At 41.4% G+C, this 24,417-nt stretch overlaps 1 protein-coding gene across 7 annotated transcripts in view; it reads right to left on the bottom strand.

Moving 5' to 3' along the window:
- Nucleotides 1–1,168: 1,168 nt before the first annotated feature.
- DISC1 (DISC1 scaffold protein) overlaps nucleotides 1,169–24,417 on the bottom strand; it is a 382,434-nt gene continuing 359,185 nt past the window's right edge. For 3 of the 7 annotated variants that reach the window (XM_073338073.1, XM_073338071.1, XM_073338072.1), the window contains 2 exons: nucleotides 17,509–17,625; nucleotides 1,169–2,680 (listed from right to left, as the gene is read on the bottom strand). In XM_073338073.1, coding sequence (XP_073194174.1) covers nucleotides 2,531–2,680; nucleotides 17,509–17,625 — 267 coding nt within the window. In that variant the 3' untranslated portion in view covers nucleotides 1,169–2,530. Of the gene's footprint in view, nucleotides 2,681–17,508; nucleotides 17,626–24,417 lie in introns of those variants that run through there. The other 4 variants (XR_012158151.1, XR_012158148.1, XR_012158149.1 and 1 more) reach the window with 2 other exon arrangements.

Genomic DNA, 24,417 nt, shown 5'->3' with positions numbered 1-24,417 from the left:
AGCTTGGAGCAGGTGAGCGGGGAGGTTGACGGAAGAGAAAAAGGAAGAGGCAGCAGCAGGAGCCTTCCATGGGAGGCTGTGGATGAGTAAGGGAAAGGCTGCAATGGAGAAAGGAGAATTGAAGCCCAGGCAAGGCACTGACCCAGGACTCTTAGTCACAACCTGGATTCTGATCTAAAGATAAAAGCCAACCTTGTTTTGAATTACAGGGCTGTAATCCATCCTGAAGATCTGATGACTTCACAAACCACTGGAACTTGACTCTCATGGTTTGTCAGTTTTACCTCCCTGGATGAAATTATAACCCTGCTGTAAATCACAGCTGCCTGGTGCTTTTTGTGTGTGAGTGTGTATATATATTTTATTTAACATTTTGAGGTAGAAAATTTTAACTCTAGTCTTGAAGTACACAAAGAATGGATTCAGAGTAACAGCCGTGTTAGTCTGTATTCGCAAAAAGAAAAGGAGTACTTGTGGCACCTTAGAGACTAACCAATTTATTTGAGCATGAGCTTTCGTGAGCTACAGCTCACTTCATCGGATGCATACCGTGGAAACTGCAGAAGACATTATATACACACAGAGACCATAAAACAATACCTCCTCCCACCCCACTGTCCTGCTGGTAATAGCTTATCTAAAGTGATCATCAAGTTGGGCCATTTCCAGCACAAATCCAGGTTTTCTCACCCTCCGCCCCTCCTCCCCCCACACACACACAAACTCACTCTCCTGCTGGTAATAGCCCATCCAAAGTGACCACTCTCTTCACAATGTGTATGATAATCAAGGTGGGCCATTTCCTGCACAAATCCAGGTAAGAGTGAGAGAACCTGGATTTGTGCAGGAAATGGCCCACCTTGATTATCATACACATTGTGAAGAGAGTGGTCACTTTGGATGGGCTATTACCAGCAGGAGAGTGAGTTTGTGTGTGTGTGTGGGGGGGGGGGGGGCGGAGGGTGAGAAAACCTGGATTTGTGCTGGAAATGGCCCAACTTGATGATCACTTTAGATAAGCTATTACTAGCAGGACAGTGGGGTGGGAGGAGGTATTGTTTCATGGTCTCTGTGTGTATATAATGTCTTCTGCAGTTTCCACGGTATGCATCCGATGAAGTGAGCTGTAGCTCACGAAAGCTCATGCTCAAATAAATTGGTTAGTCTCTAAGGTGCCACAAGTCCTCCTTTTCTTTTTACAAAGAATGGACACAGTTTTGTAGGTCTATCTGGCTAGTAGCCCAGGGATTAATGTCTGAAAAACCATCATGCTTTGTTTGTAAACCCAGCAACTCTAATGGCCCAAACGTGAATTATTATTTTTTAAAAGTCCATTTTTCAAACGAAAATGGTTGTTTTAAAAATGGGATACAATATACCGTTGTAAAAAATTTGCTTGAGCTAGTAATTTAAAAATTGAATTAAATTGAATTGAGTTTTTAAGGAGCTGTTTTATTTATTAATTTATTTTTAATTTCCCTCCTCATAGTCTCTGCAGCAAATAGCAGAAATAGGATTCCAAATGAAAATGTGATAACCTCAGTTTATTTTAGCATCCAAGCGAGAATGTTTTGATTTATGAGTACACAATTTACAAATTGTATGAACACTGCACCATTGTAAATCACCAATATTTAGCTGGGTTTAAGTTCCATTCCTTTTCTTTTTTTCTGTAGCAAACAAAGAGATTAAACAGATAATATAACTCTATCAAACATACATATGTATATACACACCCAAAAACCTTTCTTTATGACAATATAGGGCAGGTCAAAGAAGTAAGCATAATATTAAGAAAAATTACTTAATGTTCGTACAGTATTCAAATATAAAAACCACAAATCAGCAGGTTATCACTTTAAATGTTCTGAGGTTTTGGTATTAATACGCACTTGCTATAAAATGTAAATGAAAATGGTTGAAAAGCTATTATTCTCTAGTCTGATGTTAATTATCTCTGCTATGTTGAATGCCAGTGGGTAAGTGCAGTCCTAATATAAGTTAGAAGAATTTGGTTATTTTGAATTCTATCCTAGTGGTTTTATATTTCGTAGGAATCTGAAAATAACTTGGGTGTAAGAAAGATGTTACAAAGGCAAAAAATTACTTATTCCCTCAGCTGTCTCTCAGCAATACTGAAGAATACTGCCTTTAACATTACAAGTTGAAGGAGAAAAAGACTGAAGAATGCACAAGTAAGGAAGTTGTTTATAACATTGTTAGAAAAATCTCACTCTGACATTAAAGGAGACTTTGCTGAATCACTTGAAATAGATCAATTTGTAATCTACACAATTACAGGAGATGCTCTGCTCTGAAAGCTGTTTTCCAGTCTGTGCCAGAACATGTGAAGCTGTGTAGAACACTTCTGTTGATAAACCTCCAGGCTCCATTTCTCCATAATTGATTTAGTTGTTATTAGTTATGCAGGGAGAGAAGAGATCCTCAAGGCTTCGTAAGACCGTATTCAGTTACTAAAAGCAACCCTTTGTGAATTAACATTAAAACACCAGAACCCCCCCACCCCCCATTATTTCTTTAAGTCTTGTTTTCCTGGACACCAGCTGTCACAGAGGAAGTCTCCAGCCTCATCTTCTCTTGCCTCCTTATCCGGCTGGAGCTGCATCAGCATGGCCTGCAGAGTTTCCTTCACCATCTGGATCTCCCTCTGTAGAGACTGTACATGCTTTATTAAGGAATAAACCTAAAGGTGATTAGCAGCCCCTTTTCTCTCTCCAAGTTATGAAATAAATTGTTGTTCTGCTGTTCACAACAGATGGGCATTGCTATCTAATTGTGGCTTCAAGCTCTTCCAAATTGTTTGGATGAAATATTCATACATATTTCACACTTGCTTTTTATTTATTTATTTTGGATTTCCAGTAACTTTGAAGTCCTCAAGTGGCATTACTTAGCGCTTGTCTTATAAGGGTTAGAAAAGAACTCAGTTGGTTGGAGGGGTTTTTTTTTGGGGGGGGGGGGAGGAGGGAGGTATAGATCAATACAGAGGTTGTCTATTCTGATGCCCACAGGCACTCTTGCAGTCAGTCTCCCATTGGAATAACCTGAAATCCCAACACAGTTATTAATGAATATCAAAAGAGCTCCTGCGATTAATGCGGCAACCCCTCAGCTCCTGAACAGTAATCCTCACTAATACAAGACCAAGTACTATCCTTGGATTCACACGCATTGTGCTGCCTGAACTCAGTGGGAGTCACACATTTGCACATGAGGGTAGAATTTGGACTAGTTACCAACTTTCACCGTGTCCTCCCCAGCGCTTTATACATAGGAAATGGGAGAATTACCTGAAAATTATCCCTTCTTTGACGGGATAAGTCCACAGATTCTCAGTATGGGTCATCACTAAGGCTAGGATTTTGTCATGGTTATTTTTAGTGAATGTCATGGACAGGTCACAGGCAATAAACAAAAATTCATGAAAGCCATGACCTGTCTGTGCCTTTTGCTGCTGCGGCTCCATGGTTTTCCCCGGCCACTGTTGTGGCTGGGAGCTGTGAGGTTCCCCCTCTGCCTGCGGAAGCTGCAGAGGGGCCCCCTCCGCCCCCGGCAGCTGGGAGCTGCAGGGTGACCATATTTCCCAAAGAGAAAATGGGACACCCCAGCCACTCGCCCGAGGTGTGTTCCCTCCAACCCCCCGTGAGGCTGTCGCCCACTGCTGGAACCCTAAGGAAGGCCCCCTCAGGAGTCTGTCACCTTGCCAGGGCCGCGCTGGCTGCCAGCTCCAGAGTCCCGCAGCCCATGCACTGAAGCGGAGCATGTCATGGAGGTCTCTGGAAGTCTCGGATTATGGGACTTCCATGACCTCCGTGACATAAATGTAGCCTTAGTCATCGCTAGTTTGTAACCACAGGGGGCAGAACTAGCCCCACCTTCCAAAGACTCCCTTAGTTACAAGATGCTTCCAAAGCTAAGCCCTCTGGACTGTGAAACAAAAAAGGAGTTTCTCATCCTGCATCAGTACCTTGCAAAAAAAATACTTGACAAGAAACATGAACAACAAGAAAGATTTTAACTTCTGCAGAGAACTTTAACCACAAGTTTGACAGATTTCTCTTAATGGATTTCCAGGGGAGGGCTCTGTCTGTGGACCTATCCCTTTCAAGAAGGGAACATTTTCAGGTAAGCAACCACAAATTCTCCCATTCTCTCTCCAGGCAAGGTCCACAGATCCTCAATACAGGATTTTCTGAGCAGTGACAAAATTCCTTGGGAGGGAACAAAATGTCACTCAGAGAAAGGATTCTCTTACTCTAAGGAATTGCCACACCATGCAGGCCCTACCTGCCTAAAGGTTGCATCAGCTGAAGGCTGAGTATCTGTGTTGTAAAACTTGGTAAATGTATGCAGGAATGACCAGTTCTGCAGTTTTACAGATTGCCTCATAAGGGGCCTGCGCTTTCTCAATCCATGATGCCACCTCCACTCGTGCTGAGTGAGCTCTTCTTTTCACTGGAGGATTGAGATCTTTTGCTCCATACACACTGGCATATACACTGTGAGACTGATAATCTATATGCTTTAGCACCTCTTTTCCTTGGATGAAATAAGACCAGGAAGGCTGTTCTTCTTAAGCTCTCAGTCCTTTTCAGGTAATCCTTTAAGGCTTGCTTGCATCCAACAAATACCACAGTTTCTCCTTTGGGTGAGAAGGATGTGGACAAAAGGAAAGCAATGAAAAATAAAATTTACTTTTGGAATAAAGGTGGGAGCCATTCACAAAACCACCTTATCTTTGTGGAAGATGCCAAAGGATGGATCAGTTGCTAGAGCTCCCAACTCGGACACCCTTCTGGGCAAGCTGATGGGGATGAAAAAGGTTATTTTGATAGGTAGTGCAATGAAACTGATTTAATAAGTTCAAAGTGCACCTGCATTAAGGCATTGAGCACAATGTTCACATCCCAAGGCAGCGCTCTCTGCACCTTAGGAGGACCCAATAGCTGAACTGTTCTAATGAAGCGACACACATTCTTATGGTGGGAAACATAAGACTTTCTGGATACACTCAAAATTGTCGACAGTGCAGAAATGTGTACTTTTAAGGTATTCGCCTCCAACCTGACATAAAAACTGCCCTGTAAAAATTCCAGAACATAAGACACTTTGGTTACATGCTGCTGAATATGTCTCTTTCTGTGTGAATTTAGCCAAATCCCTGAATAAGACCTGTTTCTTTACTTTCTCCTAGATGCCAACAGAGTTTTGACAAGACCAGCAGAGTACCCTTTCATTTTAGAAACTTCCTTTCAAATGCCAAGCTGCTAGATTTGACTTGCTTGGATCTTGGTGAAGAACTGGTTCCCGAGATAACAAATCTGGCCTCGGATTCAGGAAAAATGGTGACTCTCACTGACATGTCCACCAGGGCAGGAAGCCAAAGCCTCCTGGGCCAATGCGGAGCCACTAAGATCACTCCCATTTCCTCCTTTCTAATTTTCTGTATTACCCTGGTGGTGATGGGCACTAGGGAAAGGCAAAAGGTAATAACCTCTTTGGCCACTAGAGTGACAGGCATGTATGCCCAGGGCTTCTGGCTCTCTCCTCCTGGCAAAGTATTGGCAAGCCTTCCAGAATTGGAATTTTGAAAATGTTGGTATTCAACTGGAAGGATTTGTTGTGAAGACTCCATTATGCCTAACTGATTTTCCTTCTGCTCAGATAGTCAACATTTTTATTGCTGGTGCCCTTGATGTGCAAGGCATTGATAGACAGCAGATGGGCTTTTACTCACTGCATCAATGATGTTGCTTCTTTCTGTTAGATCCCTTAACCTCATACTGCCCAAAGGCTTACGTATGCCATTACCGATAGACTGTCCATTGTTATAAGGATATGACTGTTCAGCAATGCTGAGGCCAGTTGTTGAAGAGCGTACTTTATTGCCCCCAGTGCTAGAAAATGTATGCTTTTCTTTTGTTTGAAAAAGGACTATGTTCCTTAAGTTACATGCTTCTAGGAGAACACTCCCCATCCTTCCAGACTTGCATCTGCTGTTATGACAGACCTGTCTGGTTCTGCATGTTCATCTCCCCCTGGAACCTCTCCAGACTCATCCACAAATCCAGGGAATTCAGAACAAGCAACAAAATGGTCACTTTCTGTGATGGAAATATCAGAGAACAGGGAATCGACATCAGGAAGCCCGGGAGAGTCCTCATATGCATACTTGATCAGAACACTATCCCTGTGCAGGACACAATCACCCCTAGAACACTCATTAGAGTGCTGACTAATGCCCTTGGGCATCTCCTCAGGAGGGTAATTGCTGATCTAATCTTGTCCTATCTCTTGGCAGAAACATTTTGTGAGCCTCTGCATCTAGATGAACTAGGCACTGATATGGCTGAAGACCCTTTTCGGAATGTACTATAAATCCATGCTGTTGTAACATCTGAATTGTGGTTCAGGTTACTCAAGTGGACTCCTCCGTGGATGGGGCTCTTACTTAAATGTCAGCAAGGGAAGGGTACATCTGTGTCTCCTACTGTCTGTGAACAGCCACCAAAATGAGGAATTTTGTGAGCACCCAAGGCAAAAATGACAGTCTGAAAAGCAGCACTTTGTATTGAAAATGATTGGTCCCATGAGTAAGTTGCAAAACTCCCCTGTGCCCCTTGTGAACTGGCACATGAAGGTAGGCCTCCCTCAAGTCGACTGATGTAAGGTAATCATCCTGGCAGATCACTCCCACTATTGACTTCAAAGTGTCCATCTTGAACCTGGGCCTCCTTATTAACTTGTTCAGGTGCTTTTAATCCAACACAGCTCTGTCCTCCCCAGATCTCTTGGGTACCAGAAATAAGAATGAATATTGGCAGGAGAACATCACTGCCTTGGTGGCTCTCTCTATCACACTGATTTGCAAAAGATGATCTGTGGCCTTTGGTATATTCCGCCACTTTTGAGGATTTGAGAGTAGTTGAGAAGGGAGAAAACCATGATTTGGAATCTTCTGACACTTTTCTCGAACATCATCCAGGGCCCATCTGTCTGATGTTGAGAGGCCATTGGTCCTTGAATTTTAATAGCTTCCCCACCCCCAGTTCTTGCTTGCTCGACCCACCTGACCACAGTCAGGAGTTGTTCTAGTGTTAGAATTTGCACTATGGGAAGAGTGCTCTCTCCCCTTCCCGGGCTTAAACTTGTTCCATCTGACTTTTTGTAGCCTCACCTTCTGTCTTTAGAGGATTAGCCATGAAAAGGTTCTTAAGCCTGTAACAGAGCTGGCTATTCCTTTTCCTTCATTTGGAATCAGGAAGTCCTGTAAGGTCTTTTTGATTTATCTGAGGACTCTGTCATGACTTTGTCTAATGGCTCCCCGAATTGCTAACCTCCTGAAAGTTTCAAAGCTGCTAATATGGTTTTGGCCTATCACTGGACTCCCTAGTAAGCCAAGAAGAGCTACATAACAGCTGCATGGTGCAGCCCTTTGTCTCAATGGATCCCTTGTGGTACATGCACACTGCAGAAAATCCCAAACAAACAAATCAAACCCTATGGCAGAGAGTTTCAGAGTATGGGTCAACTGACTCAGGTTCACGGGGCTAAAAACAACAGTGTTGATGTTCCCACTCAGGCTGCTGTCAGGGCTTTGAGACCCTCCCCCCTCACCAGGTTTCAGAGCCCGGGCTTCAGTTTAAGTGGGAACGTCTACACTGCTATTCTTAGCCCTGTCGTGTGGGCCCAAGTCAGTTGACCCAGGCTTTAAGACTCTCTGCCATGGCGTGGTTTGTTGTGTTTTTCCCCCCCAGTGTAGACATACTCTTAGTGAGCCAGGCATAGCTACCTAACAGCTGCTTAGTGCCGGTCTTTGTCTGACTGCATCTCTTAATAAGCCAGACGGTACTACAGAAGAGCACAGCCGTGTTGCCTCACTGAATCCTAGGGTGAACAAGAAAGGCTTCCAGAAGGGTTACCACCCCCTTGTTAGAGCAGGCAGAGTTAGTCAGTCAGATATAAGTGGTGAGCCAAGAGGCCCCTTACTGCCTGCTTGTTCCTCCATGTGTGCGCTGCTCTCCCTCTCAGTCCTCTACAGTCGGCTGTATGAGGCATGGTCGAGCATAGTGAGCAGAGTTGTGTTAGTCTAGCAGATGTGGCATGACCGACCTGCCCTATGAGCAGGGTTTGGTTGGTTTGGAAGTTGTAGCATGGTTGATCACAGCATAAGCAGTGTCTGGTTAGTCCAGGGAGTTTTGAGCCCCCTTTTCTGCCAATGTCTCTGTTCCTCTGATTGCATGTGAAGCGTTTAGCCATAGAGGCCTACCCGGACACATTACGCTGGAATCTCATCTTTTATTATGCTTATTCTTTCTATGTCTGAAAACCTCGAAACCAGAGCTTTTAGCTCTGGAGCCTTCTGGTGATGAGTTAGAGGAACTGCTATCCCAGGAAGAAGAACAAGCCAATTGTCTAATTTTCTTGGACAATTTCTTGACTTCTTTCCCCCCTTCTTAATGTACTCCGTGATCTTCCTGCACAGGTCAGGTTGCAGTATCGGGGCCCAAAAATGCTAACACAGATTCAACTGATAATAGAGAAGAGTAAATCTTAGTTTACAACAGTAAAGCATCACAGGGTATTCGTGAGACCCTGAGTTCTAGTTCAGTGTAAATGGGAAAAAAACTGGAGCTGGAACGAAAACCGTACTTTTTTCAAAACTTAATACACAGAAAGGAAATGCTATACTGCTTTTGGCCTTCTTAGAGTTCATCCATTATGAAATGTTGTTTTACCCAACTACAATGCCAATGCAATGTCAAAACAAGGCACCCTTAGGTTATGCGACTGTAAAAAGCAAGCTCTCTCTCTTTTGAAAAATGTGACTATGGAGAATCATGGGAAAGTTATGCAAATCACTCCTGTGGCAGGCATGAACACCAGTTTGAAAAGCCTTTTGGCAGCTTTTGATTCTATTATAGCTTCCTCAAAACTTCATCTTTTATGTAATTTACATTAATTTACTGTGATGTTTCACTCTTTACACTTTACTATGGGGGGGGGAATTTTGGGTAGAGGGTACATTTCCCTTAATTTTGGGGCAGCTTTATTAATCTAGACAGAATCAATCTATGACTTTATATAAATAACAACAATAATATGCATTTCTATATACTTTTCCCATCCAATGATCTCAAAGCATTTTACAAGCACTAGTGAATTAAGCCTCACGCCACCTCTGTGAGGCAGGGAAATACTGTTATTGTGTAATAAGTGGTCTCAGACTGACAGGGCCAGCATTAGAGGGTAGCAAGCAGGCTAACTGCCCAGGACTATAGGGGGCCCCGCATGGCAGGGGTTGTGCTTCAGCTTCAGAAATGTTGCAGAAATCTAATGTGTGAGCAGGTAAGGGAGGCAGGGTGGGGGCCCACTCCTTAGTTTCTGCCCTAGGCCCCGGTGAGTCCAAGGCCGGCCCTGCAGATTGAATACCAAGATGCAATTTAATCATAAAGTTCTGCTGAACTCAGAACTGGTAAAAGCATAGCTCATGCAGTTTATGAACACCAAGAAACCCCTGAGATTTAATTATCTTTGATATGCAGCCTGGAACTACATGCTGTTGTTTGGAATATGCTAAATGATTACAAAAGGTTTTTAGGTAGAAAAGAATGGAAGAAAAAATTATATGCTTCACTACCACTGAATATGATATCTACGAGGCAGAAAGAAAAGAAAAAATATAAATAAAAGCAGCTGTTTGCTGGAGGAGCAAGAGATATGACTGGTTGATGCTTGAAATAAATTCTAGTAGTCTCAGGAAGGTCACCACATTCACAATATGACAAACCAAAGCACACTAGTAACTGTAAAGTTAAGGCTGAAATACTGAGGCAAAGGGCCATATATCGCTTTCAAGCAGTATGTAGAGTCTCTTTTGGTAACAAATGGAGTTCTGCATGGGGGGGTCAAGCTCAATACATGTCTCTGACAGGGTGCAGGGCTACTACTAGTTTGCTGCTAGAAAACAGGATTAACCCAATTAAGCTTCTTCCTCCCCTGGCACAAAGTGCTCAAGGGCAGAAGACGAAGGGCTGGATGCTACAAACCAGAGAACCCAGGGAGGAGGACCGGAAACTCTTTAAGAGTAGGTTGCTGGGTGACAGAAGGCATTGGAGCTGTGGGCTGAGGTGATGGCTTGGACTGGGATTTCCTGGTTTGGATCTCTCATAATGTAATATTATTTTGCTGTAAGTAGTGCACTCTGAACACGTGGGGGAAACAGGTACAGGAGGAATACAAATGGCCAGACAGAAGTCTGTGGGTTGTTTGGTTGGTTTTTCCTGTTCTACCTAGCAAACCATTCTGCCTGTTTACAGTGGCCCTAAGTACTGCAGTGGTCTGAGATTAGTACATAATGTTGTGTCTTATACTGTATGTGTTGTGATTCCCACCATGCAAACAAGTTACCTATTGAAGGAGCAGCGAGCTAGGGATGCCTTTGCTTCCAATTACCTGATTTCTCTGTTTGTGTCACTGTTCTCCTGGGGCTGGAGTGAGGCAAGGAGTTCTCCAAGCCCATCTCCAGCCTTTCTATATCACCCTTTTCTTCCTTTTCCCTTGTAGGATGAAAGCAACCCTTCCTGTGATGAAAGGAGCACTGCAGATGCTTTCTTTGGTGTCTGTCAAAATCAAGTTTTGAATTGGCCAAAGCCTAAGAGTGGTGTTCCCTTCTGCACCCCTCCCAAAAATGTATGAGGGCTGGTCACTGCCATCCTGAGTGTCAGGGATTCAAGCTGAAAACTAGACCTTATTTAATCTGTGATTCCCCTTACTTTATTTGCCAACATAGAGTGTGGAAGAGAGCCATCCATGGAAGTATAAGGAGATGGAACTATAAGGCATAATGGAGATGCTGCAAAACCCACTGTTACGTGCATGACAAGTGTCATGGTGGGTCCTGCAATTCTGTAATAAAAAATGAAGGTGGTGCTGGAGTTTGTGGGGATGGCCGAGGGGGGTCAAACACCACACTACTGTCTTGAGATTTCCTGCAGTAATGCATTACATTAATTTCTTAAAGGTTCATCCAGATGGTGACTCCTGACTAAGGTATGGTAAAAAACTAAATATTTACTTCACCACATATTTGGTGCAGACATGGGCTTGATTCTGCTCTGGCATCATTTTTACACTGGTGTAAATCCACTAAGCAGAATTACCCCAATTTACACTGATGTACAGGAGACCAGAATCAAGCCCCATGTCTGCACCAAATACATGGTGTAGTAAAGAGGCTAGGACCTATGTGTCTCTAATCAACATTTAAACATGCTATTACAACTTCAAAATTGTTACTTAATATTTGGGTTTTTAAAAGGGAGGGGAAGGGGATTTTGTGCATTTAACATAAGATAGCCCAACCCAGTTTTTTCTCAACAAAAGCATTTTCTCTAGAAGGAACTATTACATGCACTCAAATTGTCTATCAAACCATAACTGCTAATTAAGAACAAAAATGACTGTGAAATTGCAATATAGGAGCCATTTAATTTTACTGGAAATTCTAGGCCTTTACTGTCAGTGAAGTAACACCTCTCATCAGCCCTGCAGACACCAGCAATGAGTCACCTCTCCTTCTTTGGTTTTTTCCAATTAATGATGCAGACTGTTTTCATACACTTGCCACTGATTAACTATAGTTGACTGTTTTGTGGTTGTATTTGGTTATGCTACATATAATTCAGCAAACATGTCAGACAGTCAGAGTGCTACAGATGAGATTTTTTTATTTTGTTTGTTTGATGCTTTTTTATTCAAAGGTACTGTTTAATATTTGCAGTGAGAAACTTCAATATCAAATGAGAATCCCAAGAGGCTCTGTGTAAATATTCAACACCAAGAAATATCGCCTTCTCCCTTATTCATGTCACACCTGCAATTACTAGTAACAGCATGGCTGATTCGAGCGTTACGTGCCATCTAAATGTATAATGAAAAACATTGGCACTTGGGAATTATTTCCTCTAATACAGATTTAATTATTAATCAAAGCCATGATGTATACTAAATATTGGCAGAATTTCTTGACAGCTGCAGGACGTTTATAGTCCTTTTCATTAAAAAGATACTGGGATCAATTCTGCCCTCATTTACATCCATACACCTTCACAGCAAATTTCAGCCATATATACTTTTTTTCTTCTCAGTATATTCATGGCTTTCCTTTCTTTTACCAATCAAGAGTTTTGCTGGGAAGTTTTTACTGTACTCATTAAGTTCTATATCACGTTTTACAAATAAATTACATCTATCCCTGTCATAAATATAAAGGGAAGGGTAACCACCTTCCTGTATACAGTGCTATAAAATCCCTCCTGGCCAGAGGCACAAAATCCTTTTACCTGTAAAGAGTTAAGAAGCTCAGCTAACCTGGCTGGCACCTGACCAAAAGGACCAATAAGGGGACAAGATACTTTCAAATCTGGGGGGCAGGGGGAAGGTTTTGGTCTGTCTGTTCTGTGTGCTTGCCGGACACAGATCAAGGAAGCAAGCAATCCAACTCCATTAGAATTAGTAAGTACTAGCAAGGGAATGCGTTAGTTTATTTATTTATATTTTTTGGCTTGTGATTTTTTCTGTGCTGAGAGGAAGGTGTATTGCTGGTTTTCTTTTTTGTAACTTTAAAGTTTTGCCCAGAGGAAAATCCTCTGTGTTTTTGAATCTGATTGCCCTGTAAGATTATCTTCCATTCTAATTTTACAGGGGTGCTTCTTTTACCTTTTTTCTTTCTAATAAAGTTCTGTTTCTTTTAGAATCTGATTGGGGTTTTTTTGGTGTGTACTAAAAAACGGTTTGTCTGTGCTCATCTTGTTTATTCTCAAGCCTCTCCACGAAAGGGGGTGCGGGGTTTTGGGGGGATATTAGGAGGGAGTAGGGACTCCAAGTGGTCCTTTCCCTGAGTTTGTCTAAACCACTTGATGATGGCAGCGTTACCTAATCCAAGGTACAAGGAAGAATTTGTGCCTTGGGGAGTTTTTAACCTAAGCTGGTAGAAATAAGCTTAGGGGGTCTTTCATGCGGGTCCCCACGTCTGTACCCTAGAGTTCAGAGTGGGGAGGGAACCCTGAGAATCCCTTACATAGTTTTATATCTTAAAAAGTATTTTCAATAAAGAACACATAAGCACTTACCATTTCAGATAAGTGTTTTCACTGAAGCCAAATAAATAAAATGCTGTGAAAATATCACATAATTAATCCTCAGATCCATCCTTAACCTCCCTGTTGACAATAGTAACTGGTGCCAATTGTGGTGCTTAGTTTTGTAACACAGGAATACCAGGAATGAGACCACGATTATTTCATAGGCCATTTAACAGCCAACAGATTGACTCTGAATAATGGTTTAAAGATTGGATTTTTTTCATCCCTTTTAAATAAAACATAGTGACCACAAGGGACAACTTGATAACTTTTGGTTACATTGACCTTTAGTGGATTTTAGTTCGTAATCTAGAGTTTAAAGACTCTCTCTATGCTGCTAGCAATCACTTGAGATATTCAACAAACTTTAAATAAGTTTTCTGATTCGTTCCACCTCCTAGAAGCCATAACAGCATCCTTCCCACAGGACATGATATACATGTTATCCATTCATTATTACAGGATTTAACTTCACTTATGTAATCACTGATATCAAAGAGCCAAGTCTTGACGCAAACCCATGACTTCCAAATCTCCAGATTTATGTTGTGATCTTCAGTACCTGGACTTAGAAACCAAATATTCACCTTTTATAACAAATATTTGTTATAGTGCATGTAACAAACACCATTAAATTGTCTTTCTTCACTACTGCTAATTACACTACCTATGAACCTTGTATGTATCCTATTGCTAACTGCAAGGTGCATGATCATGTTAAGATCAATCTTATGAATAATGAAAATTGCTATTGAAAAAACTGAAAGTATTAGGTTAAAGGTATTGTCTATTAAAACATGGGTAAGGTGGGGAAGGAAATGTGCGGCACTGAAAGCTAATCAGGGAGAAAATTTAATTGTGTTTCTAAATGAGACTGACCCACAAGTCTGTTCAAAGTTCAAAATGATTTTTAATTAACTTTTACATTTGGAATTTAAACTAAATAGAAGCATATACTGCCTTTCTAAAAATAATACTAATATTATGTGCTTCTGTAGTGTCTGTCATTCAAAAATCAAAAAGTTCTTTTCAAACAAAAATGTATGAAACCTCACAACAAACCTGTAAGGTAGGTAACTATTGTCAGACCCATTTCATAGTTGGGTTAACTTAAATATAGATGTAAAGTGACTTCCAAAAGAAAATTCAGCAAGTCTGTGGCAGAGCTGGGAATAGAAGACTCCTGTCTCCCAGTGCTCTTCTACCTATTAAACACACTGGGCTCAGTTAAGAATGAGCTATAAGGTGTAAAGTTAGAACCTCCTGCCGCTTATTATAGGGGAGTTAAATGGGTGTATGTATATAGCATTGCAAAGAGATCTCAAACAGGATTAAGGTCAATCGATTATACTATACAAATGCCTCATAAACACATTATAAATTGGTCTGTGCTGAACACAAGTTAATTATCATCCTGTAAAAATAAGACAAACATTTAGAGCAGTGAGGGATTCTAAGTGATGACAAATTACTGCAAAATAGCTAATTACATTGGTTGAATCATTCTGTTTCTCATAGGAATTTTAAACAGTAAAAATATTATGCACTTTTAATGAATATCAGGCTTATTCTATAATTTTAAGCTTTGGCAAGGTTGGTAATGGCTCTCCAGGTCTATAAAACAATGCAGTATCTCAAATAAAGTGAATCATCTTCCTCTTTCCTTCCATCTGTTAGTGTCCCTTAAGATTTTATCCTTAGCCTCTACACTGTCTTTCCTTCATGATCTTGTCTGCTCTTATGGTTTCAACTACAGCCTTGATGAGGATGATTCTCAAATCTCTGTTTCTTATAACTGCATGCCTTCTGTTCAGTTCCTCATCTCTAGGTGTCTTTCTAACACCTCCTCTTGTGTGTCCAGCTACCATTACAAACTCTCCAAAATGGAACTTTTTCATCTTTCCTTTCAATACTTCTCCACTCTGTCTCTTCTCTATCTGCACTGAAAACACGATTAAGAATTTGTGTGCTACAAACTGAGAAACAACCTGTATTAGTTTTTATGAATATGGTGCATGACTCTCCTCATTTATGATGGAGTTGGAGTTAGATCAAAAGGCATTGTTAAAAGAACCAAGCAGGGACAGTAAAATAATAGACTAGATAAGGAACATCCCACCCAACAGTAAAACACAGTAGCCAGGCTTATAGCCATGAAGAGGTGATGCCTCTGTCCCAACCCTAGTGACATTGCTGTTTGGCCAAGGCTGATGAGAGAAAAACCAAAGGGAAACCCAAAGCCATTACTGGAGCATAGGCCTAGAAAAGGGAGGAGGGTTAGGTGAGAGAGGTGAGGCTGCCCAGGGAGAATCAATGAAAGCTGATAGGCTAAGGGGTACACAGAGACCATCTATTTTTCCTAGCCAGAGAGGGGAATTAGCTGTGCTGACAGGAACCTCCAAAAGCTGGTGAGGAACGATGAAGGTGTAGGTCAGAGCAATGTGTCTAGCTTGTTTATTGTTTTTACCTTTTGCTTTATGTGCTTTTGTACCTCTGGGGAAACAAATGAATAATACTTTGTTTTGAAGACCCTGTTTTGAGTTGCTTTAATCAACTCCCTGGTCGCAGGTTCCCAGAGTGAAAGGGCTTACAGGTTCCAAACGCAGTTCAGCCTATGTCATTAACCTGGCTGGGAACCAGGAAAGCTGCAACCCAGTGACCCAGTCCCAGAGTGGTTGGATTGCGTGGTTCTACCTGGAGTGAAGTGCAGGAAGCCAGCCCTGTTACCTAACAGGTGCAGTTGAGAGGGAGGGACTAAAAAAGGTCCAAGGTGCAGTTCTTCCTGTAACCATGACACTTTGTCTCCCAGATTTACAATCACAGTGGTATCTTTCCACTTTTCCTCATATACTTGTCTCTACTAAGCATGCCCCCTTTTTCTCTGTAATATAGCCATCCTCTTTTCATTCTTCCCTATTCCCTGAAAACCCTGTCCAGTTCTTGTGCATCATTATCTTGTCTGTTTTAAACTTCTTCTCTAGACCTTCCCACCTCTCCCATCTTTTCTCTCCAATCAAATCCATCTAGTGCTTCTAAAATCATTCTTCTCTCCTGCCACTCCAACAAAATTGCTGCCCTCTGAGAAAGCCCATGAAAGGGATTCAATCTGTATTCAAGTTTCATGTCCTAGTCTTCACAGCGTTACATAATCTTGGCCCCATCTGTATATTGGATCTCATTTTGTATGCTATTCCTGAACCTCTTTCCTTACTGCTCCCTTCATTGTTCTTCTTGCACTCATGGCTATTCATTTCTATCACATTGCTCCTGTGCGAAGAACAATCGCAAACTCCCTGACCTCCAGCAAGCCCTCCTTCTGCTCCTTGCTCCAGGAAAGTTTGCTACCTTCTTCGCCACCCAAATCCTCCTCCCATCTTCTCTTACTTGAGCTAGAGTTCCATGGCTCATCATGTCTTTGGCTTGTATAGCTTAGACTGTAAGCTCTTCAGAGTTTACAAAGAATAAATACTAACCCAAGACCCCAGTCCAACCAATCTGTTCTTATGCTTTTTACATTTACACTTTCTGAAGGCTAATTTCCATTCTCAGTAGAATCATTGCCTTTGGTGGAAGTAATTTATTTCTATAAACACAATAAGAGGATTAGACAACAGAGGTGAAAAAATAGTCTGTACTTTTAAAGTTGGAAAATTTCTACATATATAGGTATGGCAGGTGGCTCTGTAAAGGTTAAGCAACCTTTACCCAGCTGCTTGGTGGTGTAAGCAGCCTTTTGGTTCTTTCTGTATTTTATCAAAGGGCTTTCAGCTGAAAAAGAATCAACTACCCAACTCTCTTATGGCTATTTTCACTGTACAGCACTGTAAGCAGAGTAAATCGCATGGTAGATGCCACATGATACAACGACTGAATATTTCGAAAGGAACAATAGCCAGATTAGAGATCTGTAATCAGTTCTGACTGCAGATGAACTCACATGTAATTTAACTAAATCGATTGTGTTTAAAAATGCAGATTTGTGGCGGCTGTTACAGGCATACTACTTAGTGCCCTACACACCACCAGTGATGTGTTCATTATAAAACTCAGAGATTAGATTGATAGAGATAAGCAGATGACTGTTACATCTAAGATTAAATTTATAGGGCTTATCTCACTCCTATTTAAGTCAACAGAAGTCTTGTCATTGACTTCATCACAAATTGGATCAGACCCATAGTGAATGAGCACTCAGGGAATGTTTTAGTAGACCAAAAATGTCCACATTAGTTAGATTCACTCATTTCCACCTTACTTAACATATCCAGATCATGCTAAAATAAACTAGTGCTTTACATGAAGCTGGGAGATAAACAGTTAATCTGTGTAGCAAAAGGATATGAATAAAATTGTCATCCAAGTTGCAGACTGCTGCTTGGAGTTGATCTTCTAATTGCATCAGTTTCTCACTTATTGCTTCACATTTTTCACCAAGTTCTGCAGAAAATACGTGGAAGTCCTAGGAGTTGAAAAAGAAAAGAAAATGTGATTGCTATTTATTCCATTAGTACAGTTCAAATTCATGGCAAATTAAGGATAAAATAAATATTTTAAAAACAGTAAGACTGGATGGTTCAGGGAACTGGTAACAGGATGCTGTGCCTTGCATTGCTAGGTCACTCGTTCAAACCATGCTCCCATTTATACTGACTGAAAGCTGTTATCGTATGATGATTTGGTGACCTATGTGAAATTAAATGACCTGTGGTCTCAATCCATCCCCAAGCAGCAAAATAAGTCATGATAATTGTCATACTCAGCAGGGAATTAAATGGTCACTGAGATTGAACTGCCCTCTCACTCCCCAAAGTGGTCCCAGCCCTTCAGTGAAGGGGAATCTTGCATGGCCCACGCTGTTCATGTTCTATGGTTAAACAGACTATAGTCTCTAGGGGTACAATTTTCAAAACCATCAAAGTCCTATTTTTCAAAAGTGACTTAGACATTTAGGTCCAGTGACTTTCAATGAGACTTTCTAAGTGCCTAAGTTGCTTTTGAAAACATGACTTGGGTTCCTAAGTCACTGGTATTTTTCAAAATTTTACCTGAAGGCTATAAATGTTGACATCTCTTTCAAGCACTAAATTTGCTAATTTTTTTTGAAAAGACAAAAATCTGGCTAAAGTGTTGAGAGACTTTGCTTGAATAATTCAGAATTTTGGGCGGGTTTGACATATGTGCCATTATTTAATGTTTTCACCTTAAGAACACTGAACATGAATTTATCTAATATAATAACTTTAATTTTGTTGGTTTAGACTAACAGTATTCTGCTATTGCATTACAAAGGAAAGCAAGAAAATATAAGTTTAAAAAACTAGTCGTTTCCCACAATTTTTATTTCAATCACAGTACATTTTAAAATGTGTAGTACTACTTCTACTTACAAATTTTGCAATTAACCAGGTTTAGAATATTCACTATAGATATTTTCATTTGAATATTTCCTTGCAGTGTCATTCCTCGTTAGGTGAATGGCAAATTGGCAAATGATTATTTTGGGGAAAAAAAGTTCTAAAATTAATTGTAATAGTGAGACACGAAAAAGGCAATTTTGCTATTTTAATCTACACCTGCATCTACACTGGGTGATATGGCCAGACTCAGGGAAAGCCAGGTATATGTAAATGGGTGATTAGGTACCAGATCTGAATTTCCATGACCACAGTATTTCGACAACCATGGTCAATCACTAACAGGTCAGCCTGAACTATTCTTCTCTTGCTGCATCCCCTACAAATTCATCCAAACAGGTGATGTTAATTTTACACATGCAGCTAGTGTCCTGAGTCTTATATGAGCCTCAGAATCCAAAATGCCAGCTGCTCTGATGCTTCCTTTAAACCAGGGCAAAGGATTCTGGGGCATATTCAGAAACCCAAGCATTCACTAAAATAATAAGTTAAACCAGAAATGTCTTCTTTGAGGAAAAATACAGCCGAGTGGGTGGGCTGGGGCAGGGAGCAACTGAGACAAGCTGGGGTGACCAAATAGCTTCACTGCCTGGCTCACCAAGGTAGGCAGGGCTTCTCTTAAGAAGCATGTATGTTCTTCGCTGGGATGTGCTATCCAGTGTGAAGTATTCTGATTCCCAACTGTACTGGTTCTGTGGATCTTTGGAGCATTGACATAGTCATCCATGGTGTAACAGTGAATTTACACCAGTGATTAATTTGGCCCATTGCTTTTAAATTCAAAGGCAGGTGGGGAGAAGGCGGCCTCTCTCTATATTGACTGTAAATGTCCTTGTTTTAGAACGGGGTAAAGAAAATGAGTCATCCATCTAGCTGGTAAATTGTTATTCAGTACACCAGCAAGCTCTTGTATGTTTTTTAGGGAGAGGGATAACCTGAGCAATTTACACAACTGGAAGGCTATTAGAGAATAGCTCTGTGAGAGGCATACAAGAAAAGATTGTAGTATTCTAAATAAACAGGCTCCAAGGAGAGACTGCTGAATTGGAATTAATTTGCAAACTGGATACAATTAACTTAGGCTTGAATAGAGACTGGGAGTGGATGGGTCATTACACAAAGTAAAACTATTTCCCCATGTTTATCCCCCACTGTTCCTCAGACGTTCTTGTCAACTGCTGGAAATGGCCCACCTTGATTATCACTACAAAAAGCTCCCCACCCCCCCACTCTCCTGCTGGTAATAGCTCACCTTAAGTGATCACTCTCTTTGAGCTATAACTCACGAAAGCTTATGCTCAAATAAATTGGTTAGTCTCTAAGGTGCCGCAAGTACTCCTTTTCTCTTTACAGTGTGTATGGTAACACCCACTGTTTCATGTTCTCTGTGTATATAAATCTCCCCACTGTATTTTCCACTGAATGCATCCGATGAAGTGAGCTGTAGCTCACGAAAGCTTATGCTCAAATAAATCTGTTAGTCTCTAAGATGCCACAAGTCCTCCTTTTCTTTTTGCGAATACAGACTAACACGGCTGCTACTCTGAAACCTAAATAAACTTTGGTATCTCTAATGCTAGAAAGAGAAGAGTCAGTAAATCATTGATAGTCATCTAAAAATTATGATTACCTAGTGAAAGTTCCATCTTTGAATGCCAATTTTTTCTAAAGAAGTTCACCAGTCATAAGAAAATTAGATCTCCATACAGCCATCGTTTCAAATGTGTCAATGTTGTGTGAGTGTGTGGCGGCGGAAGGGCGGGGTGGAGGTTGGTGCAGTGATGTTTTGCTCGGTACTATAAAATACAAGCACTTGATTTAGCAAGAAAAGCTTTTAACTAGGATTTGAAAGCTCTTACGTGCAGATTTGCTTTGATGGATAAAACATATGAATGAAGTTTTCCAAATCAAGCTATCACTGTGGACTGTGCACTTAAAATAAATGACCACAGTCCAGAACATGAAGAAGTGCTGTTTTAAAGTGACATGTAAACAAAAACCAGGCTCTAGTTCCATAATATCACTATATTGAGTACTTTGGCTGGATCAGACTACAGTACATTGTTTTAATTAAGGGCTATTAGTATATTAGATTATAGATCAGACTCACGCTGCCAAAAACCATGAGATTTCCAAGGCTGGTTTGAAAAAAAAATCATCATTGGAGGCAACAGGTAAAAAATATTGTGCAGATTAAGTGACTGTCTTTGAAAATGTGTGTCATTCTGAGTATATTTAAGCAAAATGATACAATAAGGGTATGTGTTATATTGGGACGTCCCTGTTTTCAGGTGGGTTAAGTCAAGTCTGAGGTCAGAGTACTTTCCTAGAGTACTGTTGCACGGCCAGTTTTATCCCTAATATCAGTCACCTAACTAGCATAATTGCTGAAAGACAGGATTGGTTTCCAGAGTCCCTTGAACCCAACTCCTTTCTAAAGTTGCATTCATCTGTGCTTCCTGGCGTACGAAATACTGAGGAGCCTTAAGACATCTTCATTGCAGCATTAACTCATGTGATCGGCACCTAGGTCTGAGCATCTGGGTTTGTCTAGCTCAGCTGTGCATGGCCAGACCGCAAAGCCTTACCTGAGTTACTGTGTCCTCAGTGGTGTGCACTCACCCCTGGGTGTTGCTAGGACTGCTAGGGGCATATTCCATGGTTCTTAGCACGGCAGTAAGATGAGCTATCCTGTGATTCTTTCCCAGTGAATTGTCAGAGAACTTGTCTGTCCTTCTGGGCTCATGGGGTAATTGTGGGAAAGCACTGGAGGACTATCAGCCCTCAAGAGGTTTAGCCTGCATCCACATTGCAGAATGGGTGGGTCATCAATCCAAGTGAAAGCCTCACTCCGATTCTAAACTATCACCTCAGACAATCCAGCTAGCCCATGAGACAATTGTATGTGTAGATGGGAGGGAGGTTGAGGGCCACACCCAAGTAAAAACCTGTGTTAATTCTGCCGTGAAGAAATACCCTGGTCAATGAAGAACTATTCTGTGTTGGTCTATTTCAGACTAGTTTTACTCTGTTGACAACATAGGTCATCTCATTTGGGTCCTCCAGATCATCTCCTATAGTCACATGCAAAAGGAGATCTTCCACCACCCCCTCTCTTTGCAGCTATGATCTGTGTATTAGTTGAAGTGGTCTCCTAATTAGCACCTTGCTTTCCCTTTTGTTTTTTGATTCAGAAGTTACAGGAGAAAGGTCCATCTTTTGATATACCTAGTATTTATCATCTTTTAGCTTTTGTGGGTAGGCGGAGAGGTCCTCCAAGCCCATGTCAGATCTTAGAGCAGCTTTTCCCCAGATAAAGGATGTGCCCCTCTTAGAGAAAAGGATGCACAGACAGACCTCCCAACTGTTCTCCAGGGTCCAGCTTTTATTTCTTTTTTAAAAAGTTAGTGTCTAGCTGTTACTTTGTTTAAAAAAAAAAAACATGTGAAAACATGACCCAAATGTACTTGTGCAGCAATGTCTGCCTGAGTCTCCAAAGAGCCTGAAACAGTAGTGTGGGAGTGTCAGTTGTACCATTCGTTTCAATGGCTAAAACGCCAATGATGACACTTTAAATGTCAACATTTTCAACTATTCCACTGTTCAGCAAAGCACAGAAGAAAGGAGAGGAAGCATCATGTTATAAGAATCTGTACAATCTACTCTGTATGTCTGCATCCTTAAGTAAGACTTTAACAAACACCTGTAAGGGTTGGAGGGCCATGATTGGTTTCCTTTTTCTGAAGCAGGACCCCTCAACTTTAAAAAGTTTGGGAAATGCTGCCTTAGAAAATTCCCATTTTCTTCCTCTTTTTCCACTCAGATGTCCGGTGTCACTCCAGGCTGTATATCAATGTAATCTCAAATAAAACCAACAGTTACTTCAGATTTACACTGATGTAACTAAAAATAGAATCTTTCTCCTTTCCTGTTTGCTCATCCCATTCCAGATAAACCTTTTTCTGTTCTGTACCAGCTGGACTGGATGTTTTATCTCTTCCTCTCTTTTGATTTGTCACAGTCACTCCTCAAGTTTGCACTGCTTGATAGACTTAGATAACCTGGAGACATTCTCCGGTTATGAGGACTCTTTAGGGAATTGCCAATGTTTCCCATTTAAACTTGAGGCTTAGCTTGAGACTTCAAACCCTCAGGCTAGTCAGGATGTCAAAGCTGTTCTTTATTTATTCTTTTGACTGGCTGAGGAGCCAGAGCTCCAAGCACTCTTTTAGTGTGACTTCCAGCTCTAAAATGAATTTGAGGGCAGTTAGTTTCCAGATAAATGATGCATACAATCATGTACCCATGTGCTGTTGCAGAGATGCTGTACAAAAACTGTCACAGGATGAAGTGCTAAGCAAAGAAATGGTTAATTTTTAAGCTTCCTTTGCTTTTGAGAAACAGCAGTCCCTAACACAGTGTATCCAAGCATCTCAGAGTGGCGATTTAAACAGTACTGTTGGGGAAGGGGAGACTGGTTTCTGCAGATTTGTCTATGCTGCAAGTGAAGGCGTGATTGTTGCATGTGGATAGGCGTAGCCACCTTAGCTTTAGGTACATCTACACTGCATGCTTCTTTCGGCATCGTATAAAGTACATAGGCCCCCTACTAAGGTATAATAGCAGTGTAGCCAGGGAGGCACAGCTTAGGCAAGCAAAGACATACTGACGGGTGTGGGTACGTCCCCAAGTACATACCCTACGTGGCCCTCTACAAGCCCAAGCACTACCTCCCCATCTACACTGCTGTTTTTAGCATTGTAGTGTCAGGCTGACTGCTTGCTGCTGGAGCCTTTCCCCTCTGTGGGAAAAGACTCCCCCAGCAGGGCCAAGCTCTGGCAGCTGGGAGGCAGCAGGGAAATGCTGTGGCAGGGGAGAGGCAGCGGGGAAAGGCTCTGGTGGCTCCCTGTTGCTGGATCCTTTCCCCGCAGCAGGGAAAATCATACATACCTTGGGTCCTTGGAGGGTTTGTACTCTGGTTGTTAGCACACGCTGAAGCGAATGCCACCACGTCTACACTGCTATGGTTACCCATGCTAGCTACATTAAAGCTAGTGTAGTAAGCCTACCTGTGCTACCCTGGCACCTTCACTTGCAGTACAGTGATGTCTTCTAAGAGGAAAAGTAACGCTGTTCCCTCCAACTCTGTGACTCTTTGGTCTGTTCTTACGATAACCGTGAAACTTACAGAGTCCTGTTGGCTAAGCATTTGGGAAAGCAGGATTCTAATTTCATTATCATAATTACCAACTAGAAAAGAGGTATAGCAAGGAAAAAAATGTCCCACATCACACACTAGCATTTGAGGAAGGAACACTGTTCTCCACTTAGCTTTGGCCCCATAGATCACAGCAAGAAACCCGCTAACCCCACTTCAATCCCAGAATGACTCAGTGAAGTCAGGTTTTCTTTTAGGTGCAACATGGAAAAAGTGGCTCATGCCGGAAGGAGAACAGAATAAATGTTTGCAAGTCAACAACCTGAACTGAGTTTTCTCAGTTCTAGTGGGCAGACTGTCAATCATCTGCTAATAAGGTAAGAAAGTATTATCTGCACTTTACAAATGGCAAAACAAAGGCACAGTGTTTAAAATGACTTGCGTGGGGCCACACTGCAAAACAGCAGCAGAGCTGTGCTCAAAACCCATAACTCTCAGATACCGGCACTTCCCTCTGACCACTATATTTAGTATCAGTGGATCGAATTACTTCAAATACATAAATATGTAGTGGACTTAATTGTCTACTAACTTATACCAGTTAAACCCCTATGTAAACTTCAATGAGTTCAAAAGATCTACTCTTAACATACACCCATGTAAGTGAGATTAAAGTCAG

Source organism: Lepidochelys kempii, chromosome 3, assembly GCF_965140265.1.
Source record: "Lepidochelys kempii isolate rLepKem1 chromosome 3, rLepKem1.hap2, whole genome shotgun sequence".
Lineage (NCBI taxonomy): Eukaryota > Metazoa > Chordata > Testudines > Cheloniidae > Lepidochelys > Lepidochelys kempii.
The sequence above is the reverse complement of the archived record's forward strand: the minus strand, read 5'-3'. Positions and strand labels throughout refer to the sequence as shown.